This window comes from Canis aureus, chromosome 24, assembly GCF_053574225.1.
Source record: "Canis aureus isolate CA01 chromosome 24, VMU_Caureus_v.1.0, whole genome shotgun sequence".
Lineage (NCBI taxonomy): Eukaryota > Metazoa > Chordata > Mammalia > Carnivora > Canidae > Canis > Canis aureus.
The window spans coordinates 50,272,733-50,297,128 of NC_135634.1; the positions used below are offsets into that span (position 1 = coordinate 50,272,733).

General features: G+C 53.2%; 1 protein-coding gene and 1 long non-coding RNA gene across 4 annotated transcripts in view; one reads left to right on the forward strand and one right to left on the reverse strand.

The window, feature by feature from the left end:
• Positions 1–2,534: 2,534 nt before the first annotated feature.
• On the reverse strand, positions 2,535–7,965 carry LOC144296335 (uncharacterized). Of its 2 annotated transcripts, XR_013363505.1 has the most exons (5): positions 7,832–7,965; positions 6,584–6,823; positions 5,172–5,269; positions 4,704–4,932; positions 2,535–3,591 (listed from the first exon to the last, which is right to left on the reverse strand). It is a non-coding gene; the product is annotated as an uncharacterized LOC144296335 (long non-coding RNA). The 2 variants fall into 2 exon arrangements; XR_013363504.1 differs by having other exon boundaries at positions 4,704–5,269.
• A 234-nt stretch (positions 7,966–8,199) lies between these two features.
• The window catches only part of TWIST2 (twist family bHLH transcription factor 2), a 51,042-nt gene continuing 34,845 nt past the window's right edge, over positions 8,200–24,396 (forward strand). Inside the window, exon 1 of one of the 2 annotated variants that reach the window (XM_077869458.1) lies at positions 8,200–8,710. In XM_077869458.1, the coding sequence (XP_077725584.1) occupies positions 8,376–8,710 (335 nt within the window). In that variant the 5' untranslated portion in view covers positions 8,200–8,375. Of the gene's footprint in view, positions 8,894–24,396 lie in introns of both variants that reach the window. The other variant, XM_077869457.1, reaches the window with a different exon arrangement.

Genomic DNA, 24,396 nt, shown 5'->3' on the forward strand with positions numbered 1-24,396 from the left:
TCCCTGTTGCCTGGTTCCATAGTTTCCTGATTCTGTGGTTCCCTGGTTCTGTAGTTCTCTGGTTCCCTGGTTCCATGGTTTCCTGGTTCTGTGGTTCTCTGGTTCTCCAGCTCCATGGTTCTCTGGTTCTGTGGTTCCCTGGCTCCGTGGTTCTCTGGTTCCCTGGTTCCATGATTCCCTGGTTCTGTGGTTCTCTGGTTCTCCAGTTCTGTGGTTCTCCAGTTCCCTGGCTCCGTGGTTCCCTGGTTCTGAGAATCCCTGGTTCCCTGTTGCCTGGTTCCATAGTTTCCTGATTCTGTGGTTCCCTGGTTCTGTAGTTCTCTGGTTCCCTGGTTCCGTGGTTTCCTGGTTCTGTGGTTCTCTGGTTCTCCAGCTCCATGGTTCTCTGGTTCTGTGGTTCCCTGGCTCCGTGATTCTCTGGTTCCCTGGTTCCATGATTCCCTGGTTCTGTGGTTCTGTGGTTCTCCAGTTCCCTGGCTCCATGGTTCCCTGGTTCTGAGAATCCCTGGTTCCCTGTTGCCTGGTTCCATAGTTCCTTGGTTCTGTGGTTCCCTGGTTCCGTGGGTCCTTGAGTCCATGGTTCTCTGGTTCCCTGGTTCCGTGGTTCTCTGGTTCTCTGGTTCCATGGTTCCCTGGCTCTGCGGTTCTCTGGTTCTCCAGTTCCCTGGTTCCATGGTTCCCTGGTTCCCTGGTTCCATGGTTCTCTGATTCCCTGGCTTTGAGATTCCCTGGTTCCCTCTTCCCTGGTTCCGTGGTTCCCTGGTTCTGTGGTTCTCTGGTTCTCCAGTTCCCTGGTTCCCTGGTTCCCTGGTTCCATGGCTCCATGGTTCTCTGGTTCCCTGGTTCTCTGGTTCTGTGGTTCCCTGGTTCTGTGGGTCCTTGGATCCATGGTTCTCTGATTCCCTGGTTCTCTGGCTCCATGGTTCCCTGGGTCCGTGGTTCCCTAGTTCCCTGGTTCTGAGATTCCCTGGTTCCCTATTGCCTGGTTCCATGGTTCTCTGACCCTGTGGTCTCCAGTTCCCTGGTTCCCTCATTCCCTGGTTCTGTGGCTCCTTGATTCCATGGTTCCCCAGTTCCAGGTTCTCCAGTTCCCGGGTTCTCTGGTTCTCTGGTTCCCTGGTTTTGTGCTTCCCTGGTTCTCTGGTTCCATGGTTCCCTGAGTCCATGTTTCCTGGTTCTGTGGCCTCATGGTTTTTAGTCCGTGGTTCTGTGGTTCCCCAGTTCCTTGGTAGGCTGGCAGGGCTTCTGCAACAGGCTCCTAGTTGGCTTTCCTTTTCCAGCTGCTCTCAAAGTAAGTCGGTCACCACCTCTTTCCTTAGACCTCTCCTTTGATTCCCATTGCCTCCACCAGGAAATCTAAACTCAGTATTGTCCTATAAGATCCTTGAGAGCCTGGCCTCTACCTCCTCAGTGGGACCTCCTCACACCACAGTGGACACTCCTTGTTTATCCAGCATCTCTCCCAGTGGAAACTTCCCCACCTTCATGGCCCAGCCTGCCCTTCAGGTCCCATCCTATCACAAGAGCAGTGATATAATCCAGCTGGTTGATTAGGGTCCTTGGGCCCCAGGACACATGGTGAAGTCCAGCCAGTCAGGCTTCTATGCCCGACATCTCTGCTGGAGCTAGAGAAGATGCTATTTATTTAGCATTGCTGTCCCTGGAGGATAAGACCCTGGAGCACCTGTCATCTTCACGCACAAAGGGAAAACCTCCTTGTATCGAGAGAGTGAGCTTCCTACATAGAGGGAAGCAGAGCTGAAGGATGGAGAAGGAGAAAAGAGACACAACAGCATGGAAACTCCTGGATCCAGCTAAGCCTGAAGACAGCCTGAGCCTGACCTTCCTAAGTAGCGAACCAACAGATTCACTTTTTTTGTTAAGCACATTTAGGGTGTATTTTTGTCACCTGCAACCACAACCAAGAAAGTGCTGGCCACCGATCCCTGAGATCCCAGCCACAGAGATGTCCCCACTGCAGGGACACCATTGCATTTCACCCTCGTGGGCGTTGACACACTTTCATCTCTGCCTGAATGCTCTTTTCTCTCTTCTGATGGTAGATTTGCTCTGTCTTTGCTGCTGTCTTTCCCAGCACCCCACACCCCCTGGTCTCTGTCCCCAGGCTTCTCTGAAATCTGGTTCATACTTTTCTATATCCTGCAAGTGGCTGCACCCTGGAGTAGCTGTTCACGGGGCTCCTACTCCATGCCACTTCTCAGCATCATACTAAACACACAGTGATTATTAATTAAAAGGCTCTTTGTTAGTAATCTCCTGTCTTCGATTATCTTCCCCCCACAGGGCACAGCGGGGTGGGGTGTGTGTTCTCACGGGGGTGTAACCAGAGTATGCGGTGAGGAGAGACGTCCACCAACAGTCCCACCTCTTTGTCCCCATCAGTCAACAGCACCTGCTGGGCTCCGTCTGAAAGTGTGAAGTTTGAAGAGGAGTGGCTGGGGATGGGATGGGGTGGGGCGGGGAGGAGAGGAGAGGGCACAAGATGTGAACGACAAATTTGAAGATTAAAAACAAACAGGGCGGGACAGCAAGAGTTTTTATCTATTTGAGCCAACTATTCAAATTATATTAAACAACGGAAATGAGGTTTCCATTTGGGTAACCAGGACTTGCATTTATGGGTTGCATTTCTTGCAAGGGGCTCAGGGGGCAGAAAGCATGCCTTCCTGATTCATGAATTAAAGTGAAGCTAAATGAAATCCAGCAACTGTGGATGATAACCTTGCAATCCCCACAGCTGCAGGGCCTCTGGTGGAGGAGGATGGGGAGGCAGGCTTGTGGGGGACCCAGCCCCACTGGGCACATGAGTGCTTGTCAGGAGAACAGAAACAGGAGAGAGGAGCTAGCTTTCACAGCCTGGGTTCCTGGGTCACTAGGTGGGGTTTCACCCCTGACCCCAGCCTGCTGTGGGCCACTGGGTCTCCTCCCCTGAGGGATCAGCAGAGAACAGCTGCCCACCAGAGGCACAGAGACGGAGGGAGGCACAGGCCAACACGGGCACTGAGCCCCTCCGGAGCCCTGCAAGGTGTGCAGCAAGAGGGCCCAGCAGCCTCCTGCTCTCTGCACTTGCATTCAGCTTCTAAACAATGATGTCCAGCAATTTCCAACTGACAATGTCGGCTTGCACATACACGCTTATTTCTGCTCTCTCCCTTGAATCCATCTACATTGGGCTGAAGGAACAGAAGAGGCAAAACCTAGGTCTCAGAGGAAGCAGGAGAGGAGTCCACTGCAGGCATGCTTGGGCAGGTGGAAGGAGGCTGGAGGAGTGGCGTCCCACTCCGCGGACGGTGGAGGCCCGGACGCCAGAGCCCAGGTCGGGGCACGGCCCGGACAGCAAGCTGGCTGGACCCCATGCAGAAGTATCCCCACCTCTCAGCCAATGTCAAGAGCAGATGCATCGGGACGCTGGGTGGCTCAGTGGGTGACCATCTGCCTCCGGCTCAGGGCGTGGTCCTGGGGTCCCGGGATCGAGTCCCGCATCGGGCTCCCTGCATGGAGCCTGCTTCTCCCTCTGCCTGGGTCTCTGCCTCTCTCTGTGTGTCTCTCATGGGTACATACATAAAATCTCTAAAAAAAAAAAAAAAAAAAAAAAAAAAAAGCACATGCATGGTCTGGATCCCCTCCCCCATCCCAAAGATGCCAGGTGCGAGCCTCCCCCCTCCCTCTGACTCTGAAGGCAGAATGTTACCTTGGAGAATTCTAGCCAGAGCCCGTTCAGATGAGGGTGCCCGGGAGTGCAGAGGAGAGGAGAGGAGAGGAGGGGAGAGGAGAGGAGAGGAGAGGAGAGGAGAGGAGAGGAAAGGAGAGGAAATGGGAAGGCCTGTACTGAAAACAGAGAGAATGTGTGGACATCCACATCCTGCATGATGAGAGCTCCTCCTAGGCCTCTTCCCCACCCTGGGTGCCGGGACCCTGGAAGGGAAAGTCTATGCTCCAGGTCAGGAGGTAGAAGAATTCTTCTCCGGAGATAGTTCCAGTCACAAAGAAAACACTGGCAAATAGTGGGGATCCAGTATTGCCCTGTCCCAGGGCAGACAGTCCATGAGCCCATGCGCTGTTGGGGAGGAGCTGCCAGTGACCCGAGTGACGGGGTGGAGTGAGCCCGAGCCACAGGACGGGGCGTCAGAGCAGTGGCGGGGCACTCTCACTGCCAGGCTGGACAGCCTTCCAGAATATGGTAAAGACAGGCCTTTACAAAAAGTGAAACGAGCCCTTTTGGGGTTCTGAGAACAGGAGAGTCAGGTCTGATTGCATCCGCATGGCACCATTTAACTTGTCCAAGTAGTACGTGCTGGATTTCCTGGGACTGGCTGCCAAGTCCAGAGGCTGGTGATTTGGTAGGAATCCCTCATGTTAGTTAGCACGGATGAGGTTTGCAAAATGGTGATGTAATCCCACCATTCCGCCCTCATTTATTATCTGGAGTACATCTGCGGAGCAAGACATTTCCTCAACTCTTCTGTTACTTTGAAGTATAATTTGGTAAGAAAGGCTGGTTATGTGCTTGACTCTTTCCCTTTACTTACCAATTTTCAGAATCATGACTCAATTTCCCATCATCAGCCTAAGATGACCAGGAATTTTTTTTTATTTGATTAACATTATAAACTCATGGATTTTTTTTTTTTAACCCTCTGATGTGTCTCCATCGTTGTAGTTTTGCTCTGAATGATGCTTACCTTGCACCATCTTTGGCCTGTGGAGGCATTTTTCAGTGCACTCCTGGGTCCTGCCATGACTCAGCAGCCACTGGCCGCTTCCTCGCTTTCCAGCACAGAGAGATAGACGCTTCAGGCTTATCTTGCACAGGTTTTCCCCAGATCTGAAGTCAGCCCTTTCTTCCAGGAGAGAACACAGCTTGAACACTGGTGGTGCTCCTTGCCACTGGATCCATCCAAGTTTCTAGGTCTTTCCAGGGGTCAGGGCCAGGAAATGCACCGTTTAAGAGAAAATACATCACGAGTTGATACTGATACTTCCAACAAGTTTAGAACTACACAGTCATGCCTAATTCTTCTCATTTCATATTTGTATCTCTTTTCTTCCAGGATAGAAATTTTGATTTCTCAAAACTGAAACATAATAACTGACTTGCCTTAGCTCACAGTTTCAGAATGACAATAGCAATATTGTTACTAGAAACATACATTTTTTGCAGTTTCTCTGGCCACCCTTGCAGTGGATCCCCGCAGGGTCGAATGACAGTGTTTACCGTTTTCAATGATTCCTGGGTGCTGTGGAAGCCCTGAGGGGGAAAAATTAGGTACCTTGTCTCATTCTGCTTTTGACTGTTAGGGTTTTTTTTTTTTTTCATTTTGATTCAGTTTTCTAAGTAACTTTGTAAAACATTCGTATGATTCTGAAGCCAAATCTATAAAACAAAGTTTATGCAGAAGAGCCTGGCTTGCATCGCAGACCCCTGCACTCTGTTCTCTCTCTCCCATTCTATATGCCATGGTTGCTCTTCTCACTCTTGTTTTTACCAAAATTTGGTATATATTCAAAGTCAAAAGAATCATAATAGGAGTTTGTGGCAAGGACAACTTTGATTTGACCTTAAAGGCATCAAAGCGTGTCAAAGGCCAATGTCAGTCCACATTACAAGCGAATGTTTGTGATGTCAAGAAGCTGCACACCCTGAGGACAGCCCTCGCGTGCACCTTCTAGACCCCAGTCCGGAGGCGGGGTCTCAGGCAGGGTCCCTTTGCAGAGAACAGCCCACACCAGCTGCTCCACTCAGGAAGCAACTTATCAGAGGACATGATAAAATTGCTGGGAGCTGAGCAAACAGGCTCCGGGCAGAGCTCACGTCCAGATCACACAACAGCACTGGAGTTGCTGCCTCGCTGCACCAGGAAAACAGTGGTTCCAGAACCATCCTGGGGTGGCGGAGCTGCTGCCACTGCACGGCCGCTCCTGCTGTGCTTACTCCTGAAAACTGATGCTCATGCCCTAACTCCAGACATCCAGAGACCACACACTGTGCTGCCGAGCAAAACCAAACACATCCACCTCTGGACTTAAAAGGGCAGGGCAGGGTGGATGGCCCTCTTTCCCCTACACATCCCAGGAGAGCACTCTTACAGACCAGGGCTGCCACAGTCTGAAAAGGGTCATCTTGGCTTTCCCTGCCCTGCAGTGCTGGAGGGAACAGAAGAACGATGGGCAGGACAGTGGGCACCCACCCACCCGATGCACGGGGAGGAGCTGTTTTGGTAACATTAGATGTGCAACAGTAGAACCGTTACTATGAAGACTTGTCCTATGCCTTCCTGAGCATTTTTTCTGGGTGGTGGTGTGTGTGGGTGTGTGTGTGTGGGGATTTTAAGGGGATTTTTTTTAAAGGCGACTCTTGCTTGTATGTGATGTGTGGCTTGGACATTAGATTTCAGCCTTTTGTCGGTATGCCTCTACCCTGCCAGTGTTATTGCTGTAATTTAGGCAAATGACTGGTTTTTAGATCCGACTTCCAGAAATTGTTCTGCTGCCCATCATCAGCAGGGAAGACAGAGATGGGGGCGTGGAGCAGAGCGGGGGTGTGGGGGGGCAGGATCTGCACCTCCTTAAATGCCCTCCAGCCTCGGGGAGCAAGTCTATCAACCACATTCATTTAAGCTGGGCCCAGACACAAGCTGAGAGACACACGGAGTTGGTGAAAGAGCAGGGGCGCACGGTCCAAGGCGCGGCGGGGAGGGCGCAGGCCCCTCGGACGGGCAGCCCAGGGAAGGCTGTGCCCCAGGCCGGGAAGCAGGCTTCCCTCGCCGTCTCCATCATCCTTCCATACGTGCATTTTCGAAGTCTGGAGAAGGATACAGAAAGCCAGATAAACCGCGAGCCTTCTCAGAGCAGGGGCGGGTGTTGCTGGGCGCGGGGACCCCCCAGGACCCTGAGTCTAGGATCCCGAAGCCCGCGGCGGGTTCGGTCTGCGGCCGGCGCTGTTCCACGGCCACCTCCGCCGGAGGGTCTCCAGGTGCCCGGCTCACAGCCGGGGAAGGTCCCCGGGAGCGGCCGGGCTCCGACGCGGTGGCCGCGGAGGCCGAGCGCTCCCGGCCCGGAGTTCAACTTCAATAAAAGGGCCCAGCCCGCCCTTGATCACGCGGCTTGCCTGACAGCCCGGCTCAGGCCCGGGCCTAATTGAGCCCGGGTCACCTGGGAATAGGTTCAAAGGCATCAAAGCCGTAAACCACCTCCAGGCCCCGAGCCAGAGCGGCCTGGCGAACAAAGAGCCCCCCCCCCTCCAACCACTTCAAACGCGCCCGCGCTCGGCGTCCAGATGGCGCGGGGCCGGGGTCCGCGGTGTCGCCCCCCGCCCAGGCCAGGCCCCGCGCTCCCGCCGTCCCGGGCCCTCCGTGCAGCTCCCCGCCTGCCCTCCGGGCCCTGCCGACGCGCGAAGCCGCGGGGCGCGCCAGCCGGGGACCCCGCACCGGGCACCGCAGGCAGGGCCAACAGGTGGGCGCCGCGGGCCCCCGCGCTCCCGCAGAGGCTCGCTGTGCGCTCACGTTTGAAAGCGCTTGGAAGGAGGGTCTGCAAAGGGCGTCGGGGCTGGGGATCCTCGGAAAGCTGCGGTGAGAGACGACACCCAAGACAAAGCCCGGGCAGAGGCTTCGCGTGTGCGCGGGTCCCCGCGCGCGTGCGTGGGCAGCGGCGTCTCGGGGGTCTGGGCGCCGCGGTCTGGGCGCGGGGACCCCCGCCCACGCACATCCTCCTCCCGGGACTGAGTGTTCGGGCCCCGGCGCTGACTCGCGGCGCTCGCGGGGGGCTGGGGTGCCACGGAGGAGCACCCCGGGGCTCCCCGCCGCGTGCTCACCTCCTGGGAGCGCATCGAGGGTCGGACTGGGCCCCCGCGCCCCCGCGCCCCGGGGAGCTCCTGCAGCCGCGGCGGGGCCCGAGCTCCACGTTGCGGAGCAGACAAAGCGGGTGGGCAGTGCCAGCGCCCCGGGCGGCCGGAGAGCGGCCCGAGCTCCCGGCGGGGGCGCGGGCGGCGCGCAGGGGCCCGGCCTCCGGGGTGCCCGCCGCGGCCGGAGCCGAAGGGGGAGGCAAAACTGAAAGTGCCGCGCCGGGGGGCGGGGGCGGCCGGCGGAGGCCCCAGAGCTCGCCCAGCCCCCGGCCGCCGCGGCCAATCAGCGCGCCGCCCTCGCTCCTGACAACTATTTAGCAACCCAGCCCGGCTAGAGTTTCCAAAAAAGTTAGAATAACTTCCTCTCCCGGAGACCTCGGTTTTGCACAAGCCGGCCCTGAAACCAGAGCCTCGCGGGCAGCCCGGGGAGCGTGTGCTCGGCGGCCGCGGGCTTGGCCAGCGGCGCGCGCTCGGCGCCCGGCGCCCCCAGCCCCAAGCGCGCCGGGCGGGCGCCATGGAGGAGGGCTCCAGCTCGCCCGTGTCCCCCGTGGACAGCCTGGGCACCAGCGAGGAGGAGCTCGAGAGGCAGCCCAAGCGCTTCGGCCGGAAGCGGCGCTACAGCAAGAAGTCGAGCGAAGATGGCAGCCCGACCCCGGGCAAGCGCGGCAAGAAGGGCAGCCCGAGCGCGCAGTCCTTCGAGGAGCTGCAGAGCCAGCGCATCCTGGCCAACGTGCGCGAGCGCCAGCGCACCCAGTCGCTCAACGAGGCCTTCGCGGCGCTGCGCAAGATCATCCCCACGCTGCCCTCGGACAAGCTCAGCAAGATCCAGACGCTCAAGCTGGCCGCCAGGTACATAGACTTCCTCTACCAGGTCCTGCAGAGCGACGAGATGGACAATAAGATGACCAGCTGCAGCTACGTGGCCCACGAGCGCCTCAGCTACGCCTTCTCCGTGTGGCGCATGGAGGGCGCGTGGTCCATGTCCGCCTCCCACTAGCGCCGCGCCGCCCACGTCCGGACCCGCGCGCCAGGGTAGGTGCTGCGCGCGCGCCCCGCGCCCTCGGCAGCCGTGGGGCAGGCGGGCGGCCCGGCCGCGCATCCCTCCTCGCGGGTGGGGTGGGGTGGGGTGGGGTGCGGTGGGGGGCCGCGGCGGCGGGGTGCGCTCTGGCTCGCAGCCGCGGGGCGGGGGGCGGGGGGGAGCGCCCGCGTCCCCGGGGCCCCGTCGGGGCCTTCTGCAAGCTTCCCTGCCCGGGGGTGCCAGTCGGGAGCGGGGGCGACGGGTGACAGCGTCCCTCGCATCCTCGCCGCTGCTGCGGGCGCCTGTGGGTGCCGTCGGGCGGGGGGCATCGCCGGGGCCGCCCGCAGGGGCAGAGGGAGGGGAGCCCGCTGTCCCCCGCGTCCCCGCTGCCGGGCGGGCCTGGCTGCGGCCGTGCGCTCCTCCCGGGGAGCCGCGGAGCGCGTGCGGACGCTCGGTGTGCGCGGACGGCTGCAGCAGGGCGTCCAGGCCGGCGCTCCGGGGGCCGAGCGGGCCGGGTGGGCGCAGAGGAGCGCGCCGGCGGCCAGGTGTGTGCTGGGGAGGGCGCGCGCGGCGGGGTGCGGGGGACGCTGCCCTGCGCGGGGGGCTCCGGGGCGAGCCCGGGTCGGCCGTGCGCCGGGAGCGCGGCAGCCGGAGCGCCTGGGCCGGGGCTCGAACCGCGCTGCCCGCAGGCAGGGGGGCCGATCCGGGGCTGCGAGCCGCTGGCTCGGCCTGGAACCCGGAGGGTCTGGGAGGGTGCGAGGGGTCCAGGCTGGGAAACAGGTTTGCGGGAGCCGAGGCGGTGCGGGCGGCCCTGCGCGGGGCCAGGCGAGGGGCTCGGGCTGCCGAGGGCATTTGGAAAGTCGGGTGCGCTCTGGGAGAGCGCTCGGGGCGCCCTGCACCCGCTCCCTTCCACCAGACGCCTTGGAGGGCCCTTCAGACCAACTCTCACCCCGGAGGCGCCGTCCTTTCCAGAAGGCTCTGCGAGGCTGGTGGGCATCTCCCTTCCAAGGGCTCTCCAGGGCAACGCCAGATGTGTTGGGGGGGAGGGGGTAGAAATCCTTACTACTTCGTATGCTGTAGTTTCTCGCTCATCTTGCAATGTTTTTATAAGTCTCTACTTCACACAGAAGGAATTTAGATTAATCCAGAGCGTGCCCCCGCCCGTTCTCCCAAACATATCTATTTCTTTCTTCTCCTTCTTTTTTTTTTTTTTTAATGTGGTTCTCTAATATCTGCAAATGTTTTTGCTGTGGTCGCACAAGGCAGATCTAGCGCAGGTGAATTTTGTTTTTAAAGTTTTTATTTCTGTGCCACTGAAAATTCTTTTGACGAAATTGCACCCCCGTAAGATAATGATCGTTTTATAGGTTTTGTTTTGTTTTTTTTTTTAAGAAAGAATTTTTTAGCAGAGAATAACTTATGGGAATCTCCTCCTATCTTTGTCAAAAACAGATGGAAAGTATCTCAATCACATATTTCTCTAGGAAAGAAAGTTTGGATTGGCTGAGTAGTAAAATGCTACAGGGGGATAATACATTAATTCTGGGTTTTGCTGCCTAAATTATGAGCTTCCATTAGTTAATTCCATTTACCCTTTATACCATCCATAGTTTACAGGACATCTGAAGTAAGGACAAACAGATGAGGAATGTCATCTTTGTAAAGCATACATGTATAGCTTTGTTTAAGAAAAATGTCAACAGAATTATCATTAAGACTTCCCTCCAGAAAATTATTTGAAAACAAATACCAGGAGATAGTACCTTAATGTAAAATTTAGTAGGATCATTTAAAAACCATTTTTAAATAACCACATTCCTCAAACTTAGAGAATCAGAGCTCACACTTAAAGATTATATAAAAATAAAAGGCAATACTTAATTATGTGTTGAGAATCTGGGGGGAAAGTCCTTAAAATATAACAGATAACATATTCAGCTGGAGAACGAATGATCTCTATGGGGGTCTATTTATTTTTATTTTTATATACTTGAATATAACTAATTCCAGTAAGCCAGTTTCTTTAGGTAGGTTGGTAACCACTCTCTACAAGAAGAGAAGGGAAATGTGGACATTTTTGATACACCAATAATTCTAGACACGTTTTGTTTTTACTGACCAGGCACGTTGGGCAAACATTTTTGTATTTTTTTAATCACATCAGTCTCTGTGAATATAAATACAATCTTGATTGGTCTGATTTCATGAAAATGTCACTAAATGGCATTTGTTATTTACTCGTAATATTTTAAAGAAGTGCTAGTTATACGTACCAGCAAAGAATTTCTAGACCTTTCAGTAAATTGCGTGTGATTTTAATGTATTAATATGAGGAGTTTTCACATATATGACAAAAGCTGCTTCCAGACAAACAGCAGCAACCGTAAAAAGCCTAAATTGTCCCTTGATATAAAGAGAAGCACAGAAAATGGTGGAGTTCGGCTGGTGCTAATATTTAGCCTGACTTTCTTCTTTGGCCTGGTTTTTAAACATACACGTACACAATAAATCAGGTGTCGTTGGGCAGTCAGCTGGGTTCATCTAATTGGGGAAAAAAATATCAAAATAAGTTTTTAGTATTCTCATTAAGTGCGTCAGCTTTAGGATCAGGGTCAGGGGCACCTGGTTTGGAGGAAGGTGACGATTATCAGACATTTTTCCTATTCTCTGCTTTGTTGTTAAAGAAAACAAATCTTCCCTAACTCCTGCAATATGCACAGATTTTTTTTTAGTAGGTTACTGTACTCAACAAACTACTTTTTTTTTTAATCCTCTGAGAACTTTATTACTTTGGAGAAAGGAGTATGATCCTCTCACCCTCTAAAAAGTGGGTAAGCCTGTTCCTGAACATTTACTTCTTGGAGGTATTTGTTAACTTGCTGTATTTGGAATGCTAGCTGGTCTCAAAAGCAAAGTAATTCTCCATGAAGAACGCACATGCAGAATCCCAGGAGAGATTTTGATTGATCAGAAGATGTGGAATGAAAGTCTGAGCTACCTGAAATGCGAGTATTGCTTTGTTATAAAATACCCGTCAATGAGATCCAGTATAGGGAGCTGATCCCCGTGATGTGGGTATTTTCTTTAAGTGTCTGTGGTTATTCTTTCAACCTTGCATGAAGACGTCTTGCTACGCATCTGGCCAGCGTGGGGGCTGGAGGGATGGGACTTTGAGAGTGGCTGTTTGAGGTCATTTGAAATATAGTACTTTATTGAAGTTTTCTGAAAACTGTACTATTTTCAGACAAGTCTTGAGCCTGAAAGAATTGAGTTTCCATCATCTTTGCTTCACTGTATTCTGGATGGACGGCACAGATGCCAGATTCCTCTTGCCTGGCAAAAAAGAGCATAAAGTAAACTCTTTCTGAGCAGAGCACTATAACTCATAACTTTAGTTTAAATCTGGGCTTTAAAAAAAACAAATATTTTAATAAGCCAATTTTAAAGGCTGAACTTTTATGACAGTTTTTAAGCTTAGTATTTATATTAATCTATTCTCACTGGTGTCTTTAAAAACTCTGTGAATTCGTGCTGGAATGTCTGTTTATGTTTGTGTCTTTTCCTGGGAAAGGATAAATGTGCTGCAAAAAGCAAACCAAATACAAAGCTCTCCACCAGCAAAGAGTTCACGAATGAGGCAATAAAACTCAAAGAAGAGGTGAATAAGTTACTGTAGCCAAGAAGCAGCCATAAAGGAGAAGTAGAATCTAAGGGACACGGACAGGATGCATTCACAAGAAAAGCCAAGATGGAGTAGTAAAAACAGGGACTGTTTAAAAAGAAACTCTGCAGGGTCACCTGAGTCTACACGTGTGACAAGATTGTAGTGAATGAAACACACACACACACACACACACACACACATACACACATGAGTGCATGTAAAACTGGTGAAGTCTCAGGACTTCTGGAGATCATATCAGTGTCACTTTCCCGGTTGTGGCCTCGCATCAGAGTTTTGCAAGATGTTACCATTGGGAGAAACTGAGTAAAGAGTGTAAGATACTCCCTGTTATTTCTTACAACTTCATATGAATCTACAGTTTTGTCAAAATAAAAAGGAAAGATATTCCACAAGAATTTAAAATCTTTTCTGTATTCAAACTAGCAAATTATGTAAGGTATTATTATGCCTCATGCAGGAGTAATCAACTAAAAATGTGGTTTGAACCCAAATCCACCTTTTTCTCCTGATGTCATTTGCATGTTGTCCTTCTTTTCAAAATACGAGGAATCTCAAAATATTTCCACTATATAATTAAGGATGGCTCCTTCTTATTCTGAATCCCAGAAATCTGAGAGGAGAATTACCAATTAATACATTTTTTCCCTATACTAAGAAACAAAATATTTTTCAAAGAAATTTCAAAACTGACTGAAGATTAGCTTTTCAGATACTAAGTCGACCCTGACATGCACACACAATTCTGAAGCCCACGGTTTGAAAAAAATTATTCACCAAGAGGTTTAGAGATGAAAGTTTTAGTATTTAGAGCCATACATGCACCTCGAGGTGAGAGAGAATGAGAGAGAGAGAGAGAGAGAGAGAGAGAGAGAGGGAGAGAGAGAACAAACCCTAAATTCAGTCACGGTTATTTTAAAGTAATATTTGTTTGTCCTGGGAACATATTTTGTGTTTGGTTCAGTAGTAGACCTTTGAATGCAATTTAGCTATATTAAATGTGCCTTAATTTAATGTTTGTTTTGGAATGTGATACAGTGATATTAACGATGTGATTTTCGTGCTGATGTAAACTAGGTCACAATGGGATTTGTCTCCAGTGATTACTAATGGTGGTCATGCTCAAGGAGAATTGAGTCAGGAACTGGAAAAGCCTGACTCAATTCCAACATGAGAGAAATTTTTAGTAGTTAATTGAAAATAGAGTCATTTTTGAACCCAAACGGTGTTATTTTACATGCTTCTAACGTCTGTATTGTTTTTGTACATCTCGATTGTTCGGAATAACATGAGCCTGTGATTATGTGTAAGAAATCGGTGGCTGAGAGTGCTCAGGGCACGGGGTCTGTGGAGTCTGTTGCTTAGCACCCACTTCCCATCCCCAACGCTTTCCTCTGTCCCTTGACCAGGGCAAGGTGTAGATGACCCCAGCTTCTCATGACAGCCTCTGTAGAACTGTAACTTGGCTTCTTAAATCCTAAGATTGCTACCTTTAAAATTGGCACATGCCAGTCTGGTTCTGCAGATCAGAATTTCCCCCATCAGTTAAATGAAGGATAGCCCAAAGAGCTTTCAGTTCTCTAATTCATCTATTCTGGAAAATACTTTTTCTTTTTAGCTCACATCCAGCCTTTAAAACAAAACAAAAAAAGTCATCTGCACCTTTTGGGGGAGAATTGCAAATTTAGTCACGTTGTCTGACATTAGATTCATATTTCCCACTGTTTAATTTTGACAGAGTTCACATTTGTTTTTCGGAATGTATAGATTTGGTACATGACTGACAGGAGAGGTTTGGGCAGAAACCTTGATTTTAATTAACCCTTTGATGGTGACCAAACACCAAATCCCAACCCCATAGCTGAGGTTTGTGGTGTGGTCACAGCCAGAGCCTTTCCAGAGCGCCAGGCGGAGCCACTCAGCACAGGACAACCTAGGGCAGGTTTTCAGCTTTTTGCTTCAAGAGGGGAGGAATAGGGTTCCTTTATCTCACTTCCACTTGGAGGGAAAAAAAATGACCACACTTTTTGTTGTTAATGTTGTTTTTTCTACTGCCGTACAAATAAAATGCCACACCGACTTCTCTGTTAAAGTCTCTGAGTTTGTCCCTCTTCTTAAGAGATTCAAGGGATTTTTTTTCTTTTTTTTTTCTTTCTTCTTTTTTTCTTTTTGCCTGCTTCAGCGGCAAGTGGGGCTCCAGGAGGGACAGCTTGTAAAATAAACAAACTCCCTAAAAGAAAACACAGGCCAATAGTTTATAGTCTCTGACTCTATCTACTGCCATGGTGGCTTTCTTTGTGTGTTCTACTTTGATTTAACATTCTGGAAGTCAAAATGCAAGCAGGCAGCGTCTTCCTTCAATCAAGAGCTCTAGAAATAAAGATTGAGTTGCTATTTCCTTTCCTTAATCTCAGTTCTTAAAGTAGATTTGGCTTGCAGGGAGCGCGGAGGGATCAGAAGTCAGAAGCCATTTGCCTTGTTTGGCTTTTTGGACCTCGAGGTGCAAAGTGCCTGTTAGCTAGAGAGGCCTGGCCCGGTGAAGGGATAGAAGGCAAGCCGGCCTTCGGGCTCAGCCAGATCCCCACTGACTTCCAGAAAGCTGTGTGAACTTAAAATCCAGCTCTTTATGAGAGTGCCTTGATAAATATGTAGTGAGGTGCGTCTCCTTTCTTTGGGAAATGCCTGAATTATTGCAAATTGGAACGGAAAGAAGGGAGGGAGAGGCATGATTTTCCTGGAGACCTGTCCCTTTCATGTGATTGAGTTCCACAGATGAGCAACGTCTCCACTGAAGATTGATTTCCCCAAATTTAAACCATTCCAAGTTGCGTACTACGTATATATTGGTTCCTAAGTAATCAAAACCGACGTTCCTCTCTTTCATGGTGTCTGTGTGCCTGGGTGGGAGCCCGAGAGAGAAAGAGCTGATCTTTGCACGTTGTTTTTTTTTTTTTTTCTGCCCAGAGAGCATTTCTTCTGCAGCCATGCCCCCTGCCACCCACTCCTACAGCCCGCACTCCCTCTCGTATTCTTTAACTGAGAACTCATCTGTGTTATTATTACCATTAGCCGAAACCCATGTCAGTTTTCATATTATAATCAGTAAGGAAGGATGAACAAAGAGCCTGTCCTTCCAGGAATAGCACCATCACGCCCAGGGGATGAACACACCATCTCAGGGTTCTCCAAGTTGAGTGGTTCCAAGTGTTCGGGAAGCTCAGCGGGGCTCAGTGAACGATGTACACCCAGGCCCCCTGGCCCCCCCCCTCTGTGCTGGGTGACTCCCTCTCCTTAATTGCCCCCGTTACTACTTTCTAAGAAATTGTTGCACTGATACTGGAACAGAAGTGTCCCAAACAGATGTCTGTACCCTAGGAAATCTGGTGGGTCCTGTTTCTGTTGGTTTCTCTTGTGCAACAGGAGCGGCCTCATCCACCTATAGCTGCCAGGGGACCAGGTGGTGACCCCGTGGACGCGCCCACACGGGGATTCTGTGGCGTCTTCATAGGGTGGGGCAGATCTCGTGGAGTCGTGGGGTGTGATGAAGAGCCCTGCACAGGGAAGGATTTTAAGGGCAGAATTGACTTGAGGTGACTTGGTTGGATGTTAAAGTATTGCCAATTCCAAAAACTCTCATTTAGACTGCTTTTCGGGGGGTAGAGATGATCTTTTAACTAAACGACATGCGTAAGGTGGGGACTATGATATATTTATCGGCTCATCTCAAAGATTGCTATTATGCTACATTCGTTTTTGTTTTATGACATTTCCAAAATGAACAATTCCCTATCATTTCATTGTTGAGCAGTTTAATCTCCTTGTGCGTCTCCAAAGACTCCATAAACATTAATCTATCATCTTACAATTTATAATACGGAAAAGGTAACTCTTTCAGGAGTGACAGAGTAGGAGAAAATGAGGGTGTGCGCAGGAGGCGTGCTGTGCGGAGAGCCTCACAAGGGACGGGGGCAACCAAGGAGACCGGGGCCCCTTAGTAAGAAAACAGAAGGATCCAGGCTTCTGTGCCGGCGTGCACCTCCCAGTGCTGGCTGCCGATGGATCACCTCTTCCCTCAGGGTCTCCCAGAAACCGAAGAAAATGCTTTATCAGAATAAGCATGCTGCCTGCCTTCCCAGAACAATGAAACCCAGCAAGGTGGCCTCAATTCTTCTGCCTTAATGCCCCAGGCAGGAGGCCACGGGGCCAGAGTGACTGGAGAAGGACCTACAGGGCTCTTGTGTCTTATTTGTTCCCAGGGGTCAACGTGGCTCTGCAAAGGGTATCAGAGAAGTGCCAGGGTGGCTCCTGCCTTGGAGGAGGGCCCCCACCCCTGTCACGAGATGCTTCGGGTGTCAGAGCAGAGGGCCCTGACAGGTGGTCAGGGATGGACACACCTGCTTGACACCGGGGCGGGGACCCAAGGTCAGCCTGGGTGGGCTGGGCTGTCCTGGGCTGCTCAGCGCCCCTGTGTGGCTTGGAGGGACCCTCCGAGGACAGTGCGGGGGAGCAAGAGGAAAGACCTCGAAGATCATTTATTTGCAAAGAGCTGCTCACTGCTCTGTGGTTTTCTGGGCCTCCGGGCAGGGCAGAGGCGGGCCGGGAGCTGCTCGCTGACCCCCACCTGCAGGTCATGCTGCTGAACGTCCCAGCGAGGTGAGCCCAGGGCTGACGAGAGCGAGCGGTGGCTCAGCATTTATTTCCTCCTCCTGGGGTTCACACTGTAGAAATCTCCCCACCGCCAAATTCTGCATGAGAGGCCTCTGCTCATCCACAGTCGGCTTCCAGAAGGAGACGTCAACCTCCCACCCCCGAGGTCGGCCCGCAGAGCGCTGGACGGTGATGGGACATTACTTCCCAGGGGGTCACACCAGACGGGCCTGCTCCTGCCTCCTTCCCTGGAAGTGTGTCCGTGTGCAGGTTCTCCGAACCCCACCCTCGGACAGCAGGCGTGTGGCCAGCGTGTCGGGAAAGACCCAGCGCGCACCCTTTCATGTTAATCACACAATCTCACTTTCCCGGAGCTGCGAGAGGGAGGGGAGCGGGGGGGGGGGGGGCGGGTGTCCCTGGCCCCCCAGGGCGCTCCCCACCTTCTCCCGCGGGGCTGTGCACGCTCCTCCCGGCATCCCCAGGGCTCCTCCTGCCCGTGACTGCGCGCCACCCATGGGACTCTCCACGATGGATTTTGCAGTTTGTCGAAGTCTCTGCCTCCAGAATAAATCGTATGGAAGTCTTTCCCTTGGGAACCGTCGCCTCCATGGTCTTTTTCTATTTTGGGGAAATTTTAATTAGACAGAAACCGAAGCCTGTTGCCTTTGCAGGAAGAGGCGAGGCTCCCAAGTTAATCTGTTGGGCAAACCCGTTGTCCTGCGTCCAGCGGGCCTTGGGGTGGAGAACATTCCTGCCCTCAACCCACGGTCGTGTGTGGCTTAGCAAGTTGTAGCCTCTCTGGGGACTCGGTTTCCCTCTATGTAAAGTGATGGGGTGGGTTCCTGACACCCTGCAGCTGTCCGTATCGTGGGAGTCGGTGTGACCCGGGCACTCCCCACTAGCTGTACACCCCGGAGGGATTGAAGGCAGGGGCTCCGGGGAACAGGTGTGCGCGTGTGTTTAGGGTAGTGCTGCTCACGATAGCCTCAAGGTGGAAGCTACCCCAACTGTGCCAGCTGGGGGAGAGCGAGAGCTCGGGGTCGCCCCACATGCTGTTCTGCTCAGCCAGGAGTGACCGCGGGGACAGCCACCGGCGCAGCGTGCTGCTGGCGGACGCGACGCTAAGTCAGAGGAGTCAAGACACAGGAGGCCACGTGTTGTATGAGTCCCTCTAAACGAAAAATCCGGAATAGGCAAAAGTGGATTCGTGGCTGCCAGGGCCTGGAGGAGGGGGATTGGGACATGATTGCTTAATGGGTGTGGGATTTCTGTTTGGGGTGATGAAAAAGTTCTAGAAATAGATAGTGATGATGTTTGCACAATAGTGGGAGCGCCGGGCACTTAATTCCACCGGATTTTGTACTTGAAAATGGTCAAAGTGACAAAGATCATATTATGTGTATTTTACATCCCCCAAGACGTGGACCGTGGGCCCCTCTGCTGCCCAGTAGGACGTGGGGGTGGACGTGGGCTAAACCCCCCGCTTCTCTCCGCTTTCCAGAGGCGCTGCCCGCGTTCGCCACGTGACTCTGTGTTTATCAGATGATTCTCCGCCTTGGGGCGGCCCTGCCTGGAAATGTTTCTCTTTCTCTTTCGTAATCTGTTTCCTAATGGGGACCCCCCCCGAAAAAGCACTCTGATCCCCCCCTGCCATTTATCCCCACGCTCCGATTTTAGCGGCATGTGGATGATTCCTCCAGAAGCCCCTCCACGTGGACTGAGCTCTCACGTGCTCCGGGGCGATGGGCCGGGGGTGGGGGGCCCGGGTTCTGCGTGGTCTGTGGTCCACCCAGCGGCCCAGAGAGGGGGCGTTTCCCCATCTGTGGCGAGAGTGGCCCATGAGCTCCCTGGAGCCTGTCAGCGGATCGGACCCTTTGAGGCTCAGAGGAAACGTCAAGACACTGATGCTGACTTGATGGCTCCTGAAACGTGGGGCCTCTGGCTCGGGGCTGCTCCTCTCAGCGGACCCCTCTTTTTCTCTGGTATCACTTAACCCAGGGCTGGGGACGGAGCACAGCGCAGTGAGTGTGCTTTTGAGTGACACGCTGAGTGCCGTGCCAGAGATGGGGTACAGGCCGGACCCTGGCATGAAATCAGTCCGGGCCAATTGGGCGGTTTTCTCTTTACTTTTTTTTCTCTTCTTCCTCCCCTGATCGCTTAACCCTTATGTGCCTCCTGAGCCCCCTGTGGGACCCCGGGGACCCACACAGGAGCGAGGGGCAGCGGAGGGGCTCTCCTCTGAGGGGTCCTCAGCCACGATCCAGTTCTGTTTCTTTTTTAAACACTACCACAATCAGCATTTTGAGACACTCACAGGAACCCCAGAGATCGTGTTGGGCTCGTGGATTGCGTGTGTCTTGAGAATCCAGGCACATGGGCTCAGAACTGGGAGCAGAGCCCGAGGAGTCTTAACCAGGAGAGTCAGGTTGCCCAAAGCACAGGATGCTGTTGTGTCTCCATTCCTGGCCCTCTGGCCCCCCCGGAGGGAAAACCTTCGGGATGGAGGGAGACAGAGATCCCCCAAACCCTGACACAGAGGACTCCACGGAGAGACAGCAGGGTGGGATCTGCTTGTCTACTCCCCTCGTTATGCTCCTGGCCTCACAGGAGCCGGAGTCACCTCCACCAGCCAGGTGCATCCTGTCTCGGGGATCCCATCTGTCGACACTCAGCTGCAGAGTGGACACGCTTTGATATATTAGTGTGGTGCTCACATTGACAGCATGGCACTCTGCTCTTCTCTCTCGTCACTTCTGCTTCATAGTGACTGAAGAGGAGGCATAGGTGTGCCCACCTGGGCGCTGTAGGCCGTGGGACATTGGGGCCAGCACTCCAGTCAAGACGGGGTACAAGGGGGGGACGTCCATCCCTTGATTGTGCAGTTGGTTTTCACAAATACCATCCTGGTGACATGAACTAGGGTTGGCACCTTTGGGTGCACAACACACAGGGTGCTCCCTCCCACCCTGTCCCCTATCCTTCTTCCTGTCCCCTGAGCAGTTCAGGCCTTAGTATCACAATAACCTCAGCCTCTCCCTTAGCACATCTGCTGACAAAGCTGATAGAAAATCAGGCTTCCTGGTGAATCCCTGGGCATGCATCCATTTTACCCCATCCAAGCCTCATGGTTCGGTGGAGCATCGATCACCTATGACGTGTGGCCCCCCAGATGGAGGGCAGCAGGGACACCCGGGTCACTGTTCCATAGAACCCATCAGTGAACGTTCAGGGAACTTAAGTGACATTTGCTGATGGGAACCCTTCACAGCCTCTCATTCCTGATCTTTCAAAGTAGAGTAAGCATAAATTAGGAAGGAAAAAAAAATCTCTGATTAAATTAAAATTTGAAACTCTTGTATACCAAAAAACTACGATAACCAGAACTTTGAAACGAGCCAGGAAGGAAGCATTCACAATGTGTTGTGCAGTGAGTCAATATTCCTACTACACCAAAGCTCTTAAAAATCCGAAGGAAAACAAAATAATCACCCAGTAGGAAAAAAAAAAGGGTGGAAATATGAATTCACAGGAGAAGAAATTCAGTTGCCCAATATACCTAGGAAAGGTGTTCAACTTCAACAGCAACCCAAGAAATTAAAAACAAACAGGTGGATACTTTTTTTTTTTTTTTAAAGAAATTGGAAGAAAAGGTAATGATAATCCTGAGCATTGAGGCAGGTGTGAGGAACGGGGCCCCCTTGTCTTTGACCTGCGAAGATGAATTGTAAAATCTTTACAAGGAGACTTTGACAATAGATAAGGAAAGGTTGGAACATGGGAAATCCTGTATGAGCCAGGAATTGCACTTGCAGTCACTATCCTGGGTGAATAACGGTGGGTCTGGCCAGCAACGACGAGATTCCTATTGGCTTTGCTAATATTAGCGACATGCTTCAAATGTCCTGGGGGGTTGGTTGAGAATAAACTGTGGTCCGTCCATAGACTGGAGCACTATACAGTCAGCAGATTTTGTGCCGAAACACATATTTGATCATTGAGGGAAACGGCCCCATGAGGGATCTTAAGGATCATAAGTCCCCAGGGTTGAACATTCCTAGTGGGCTTGCACGTACGTTTAGCATGAGAGCGGAAACCTCTGGACCAAGATGTGAGTCAAAGAATCTCCTTTTCCTTCTTCTTCTTGTGTTTCTTTATTTTCCAAATGTTCTACAAATGCCCTGTCCTGCGTTTGCAGTTTGAGAAAACAGTGCTTTTTAAAGATAGATGGGAGGGTGCACACCCACTGGTCGCTGGTCGGGACTCTGCGCGCCCTCCCCATGTCCCCTCCGTGAAGCTCCGCTCCTGCAGGACAGCCTGCTCCCCTGGCCCGACCTCCCTTTCACTATTACAGCTTTGGTTCTGCCCGAGGTCATATGAGAAAGGGGCCTTAGAGGCCTGCGTGGCTCAGCGGTTGAGCATCTGCCTTGGACTTGGGGCGTGACCCCGGGGTCCTGGGATCGAATCCCGCATCAGGGAGCCTGCTTCTCCCTCTGCCTGTGTCTCTGCCTCTCTCTGTGTGTCTCTCATGAATAAATAAATAAAATCTTTAAAAAAAAGAGGGGGGTCCTTTAAAAACCTATTCTTGCACCTCCCGGCACTGTATGGCTCAAGACCCCGACCTGTTACTTTAATTTCATACATTTTTCCAGAATGTATCAACAGGGCCCAGCCTGGCTCCCTGGCTTTGGGCGACCGGGCTGCCTACGCCTTCCTGCAATTCCAGGAATTAGCGCGTCCTCATCCTTGTCCCCGCGTGGCCCCCACCCTCCGTGGGCTTTCTGTGTTCCCCTCGTCTTTGGTTTGTGAACTCTTCTCTCTCTATTTGGGGATAAATGTCCTTAATGATAAAGCACTCCCAGATTTCTGGATTAAGTGAGTGGAGAAAATACGATGAGTTTAGTAACTGTCCTCCTAACCCGAACTGGGAGGAGGAGGAGGAGGAGGAGCAGGAGGAGGAGGAGGGAGGAACCGCTCCTCACCTCTTGGAGGCCGTTGGGATTCACTGATGATTGGACCGAGAAGCTAGAATCAGTCATCCCAAGCTCCTGGCCTTGTGCGATGACCGGGAGTGCTGGGCCCGGAGGGGCGGATGGGCGTGCCGAGGGGGGGTTGCGGGGGGTGGGCAGGGGAGTGGGTTCGCCGCCATCGCTGCAGGCCGGTCCTCCAGAGCCCGGCCCGCTTGCTTCCAGCCTCCTCTGGTGCCTGCGTCCCACCTGCGCCCTCCCGGGGGCCCCACGGCCACCCGTGTCCCCAGGCGGAGCCTCAGGCTCACATTTCCTTTCAGATTCTCAGCCCTAATCTAATTTGCACTGGGCCTGCCTTCTTTCACCCCTGGGCTGCATTTGATGCATACTTCTGGCAAAATCTGGGACCACCCTTGCCAGATGATCAAATCCTTTTCAGAAGGCTGACCGAAGTGTTTGTGAGTTTCCACGGCGAGCGCGGGGTGTGGGGAGCAGGAGCCCCGGGCACGCGTGCTCGCGGCCACCCCTGCCCGCGACCGCCCGTCCCGCGCCGAGCCAGCTGCGCTTTAATCCCCAGCCCCAAACCACAGATACCTTTTGCTGTCAAGACATAAAGAAACCAAGAGGTTAACGGCCGGGTGAGCCCCGCCGTGGGCCTCCTGCATGAATCAGCGCCGACTGCGGAGCAGAGCGGGTGACTCACACGGATGGCTTTTTGTCTTCTGGCCGCGCACATCAACAGCAGGAAGGCTTGAATGGGAGGCCGGGGTGCGGGGCAGAAGGTGGCCCCCGGCTCCCAAGGGCGGAGGGAGCGCAGGCCCTTGGGACCAAGACGCGGTGCCAGCAGAGCAGAGGCCAGTGCCCGCATGGGCACTGTGGGCCCAGAGGGACCCGGGGGGTGGGGGGAGGTGAGTGAGCCCCGGATGCTCTGTGGGGTGCTGGGCCCGGGGCCACCGGGGCCTGAGGTCAGCTCACCCTCCACGCCGCTCGTGCCTGCAGGCCGCTATCCTTCCCTGAGCTCCTGTGCACCGGGAAGGCGGCCCTTGGGGTTCCCCTCCTTTGGGACCCTCTGCGAGGTCCAGGGCTCCAGGCATATGTCAGGGCCTGGCCTCAGATGCATGGGGAGGCTGGGGGCTCTGGAAAGCCCACAGGGTGCAGCTGGGGTGACAGCAGGATTCAGCAGTGACTCAGTGAGGCCTCGGTGGCCTCCCCCCAAGCAGACCTGGCTTCAGAGTGGTCTGAGGAGCCTCCTCCTCTCCTGCTCCCAACCAGTATCCGGGGTAGAGAGACTGAGACAGAGCCGCTCTGCCCGGGGGCAAAGACGCTGAGGGCTGACAGCTGAGACTCTGGCACGCCTGGGTCACTGAGGGACCACAGCCCTGGGCCAGTAGGGTTATTTCGATCCTGGAAACAGCTCAGTGAGGTTGGTGCGCTTATGCCCATTCCCCAGATGGGAAAATGCAGGGACCCAGGGGGTCAGCTAAGGGCGTCCAGTTAGCAGTGGGCAGAGGCAGGACTTGAACCCAGGCAGTCTGCGCCTTCAGCAGATGGTCTAGAAAGGGAGATTCCCCTTCGCCGTCAAATACGGCCCAGCTCCTGTTCTCGGAACGTGCCGTTCCCCTGGACGTGTCAGGTTCAGACGAGGTGGTGGCAGTTCTTGGAGAGAGAGGGAGAGGCCTGTGCCTGGACCCTGGCTGAGCATAAGTGGCATTTCCTACGCCCTCGGCCCCTGCCTGTGGGTGGGCAGCCTGTGCACTGCCAGCTGGAGGCTGACCTTGCCTCCCCGGCTGCCCCACGCACCTGTGCAATCTGGTATCAGGATTCAGCGAGGCAGGCCGAGCACTGTTCAGCCCAGACACAGGAGTCCCCGGGTCCAGAAATGGGCAGATTGCCCCTCCCCTCTCCCCTCCTGGGCATCCATTGGCTCTTAGTGCCCACAGATTAAGCCTTGGAATTGACGGGGCCCAGGGAACAAGATGAACCTCGGGTTATGCTGGTTGGGGGCTTGTTTTCCTGCTGTTATATTAGAAACACACTCCTTCTAATCCAAGGAGCCTCGCTACCTTTATAAATGGGTGGTGTGAATAAATGAGCAGGTTTGGTGGTCTTGGTCCGCAGGGAACACCCTCCACGGTCTGTCCAACGGGCAGCGTGTGATCATGTGATTCCCAACGATGGGAAGGTACCCATCCCTCCCGGCGGTGCCAGCAAGGGACACAGGGGC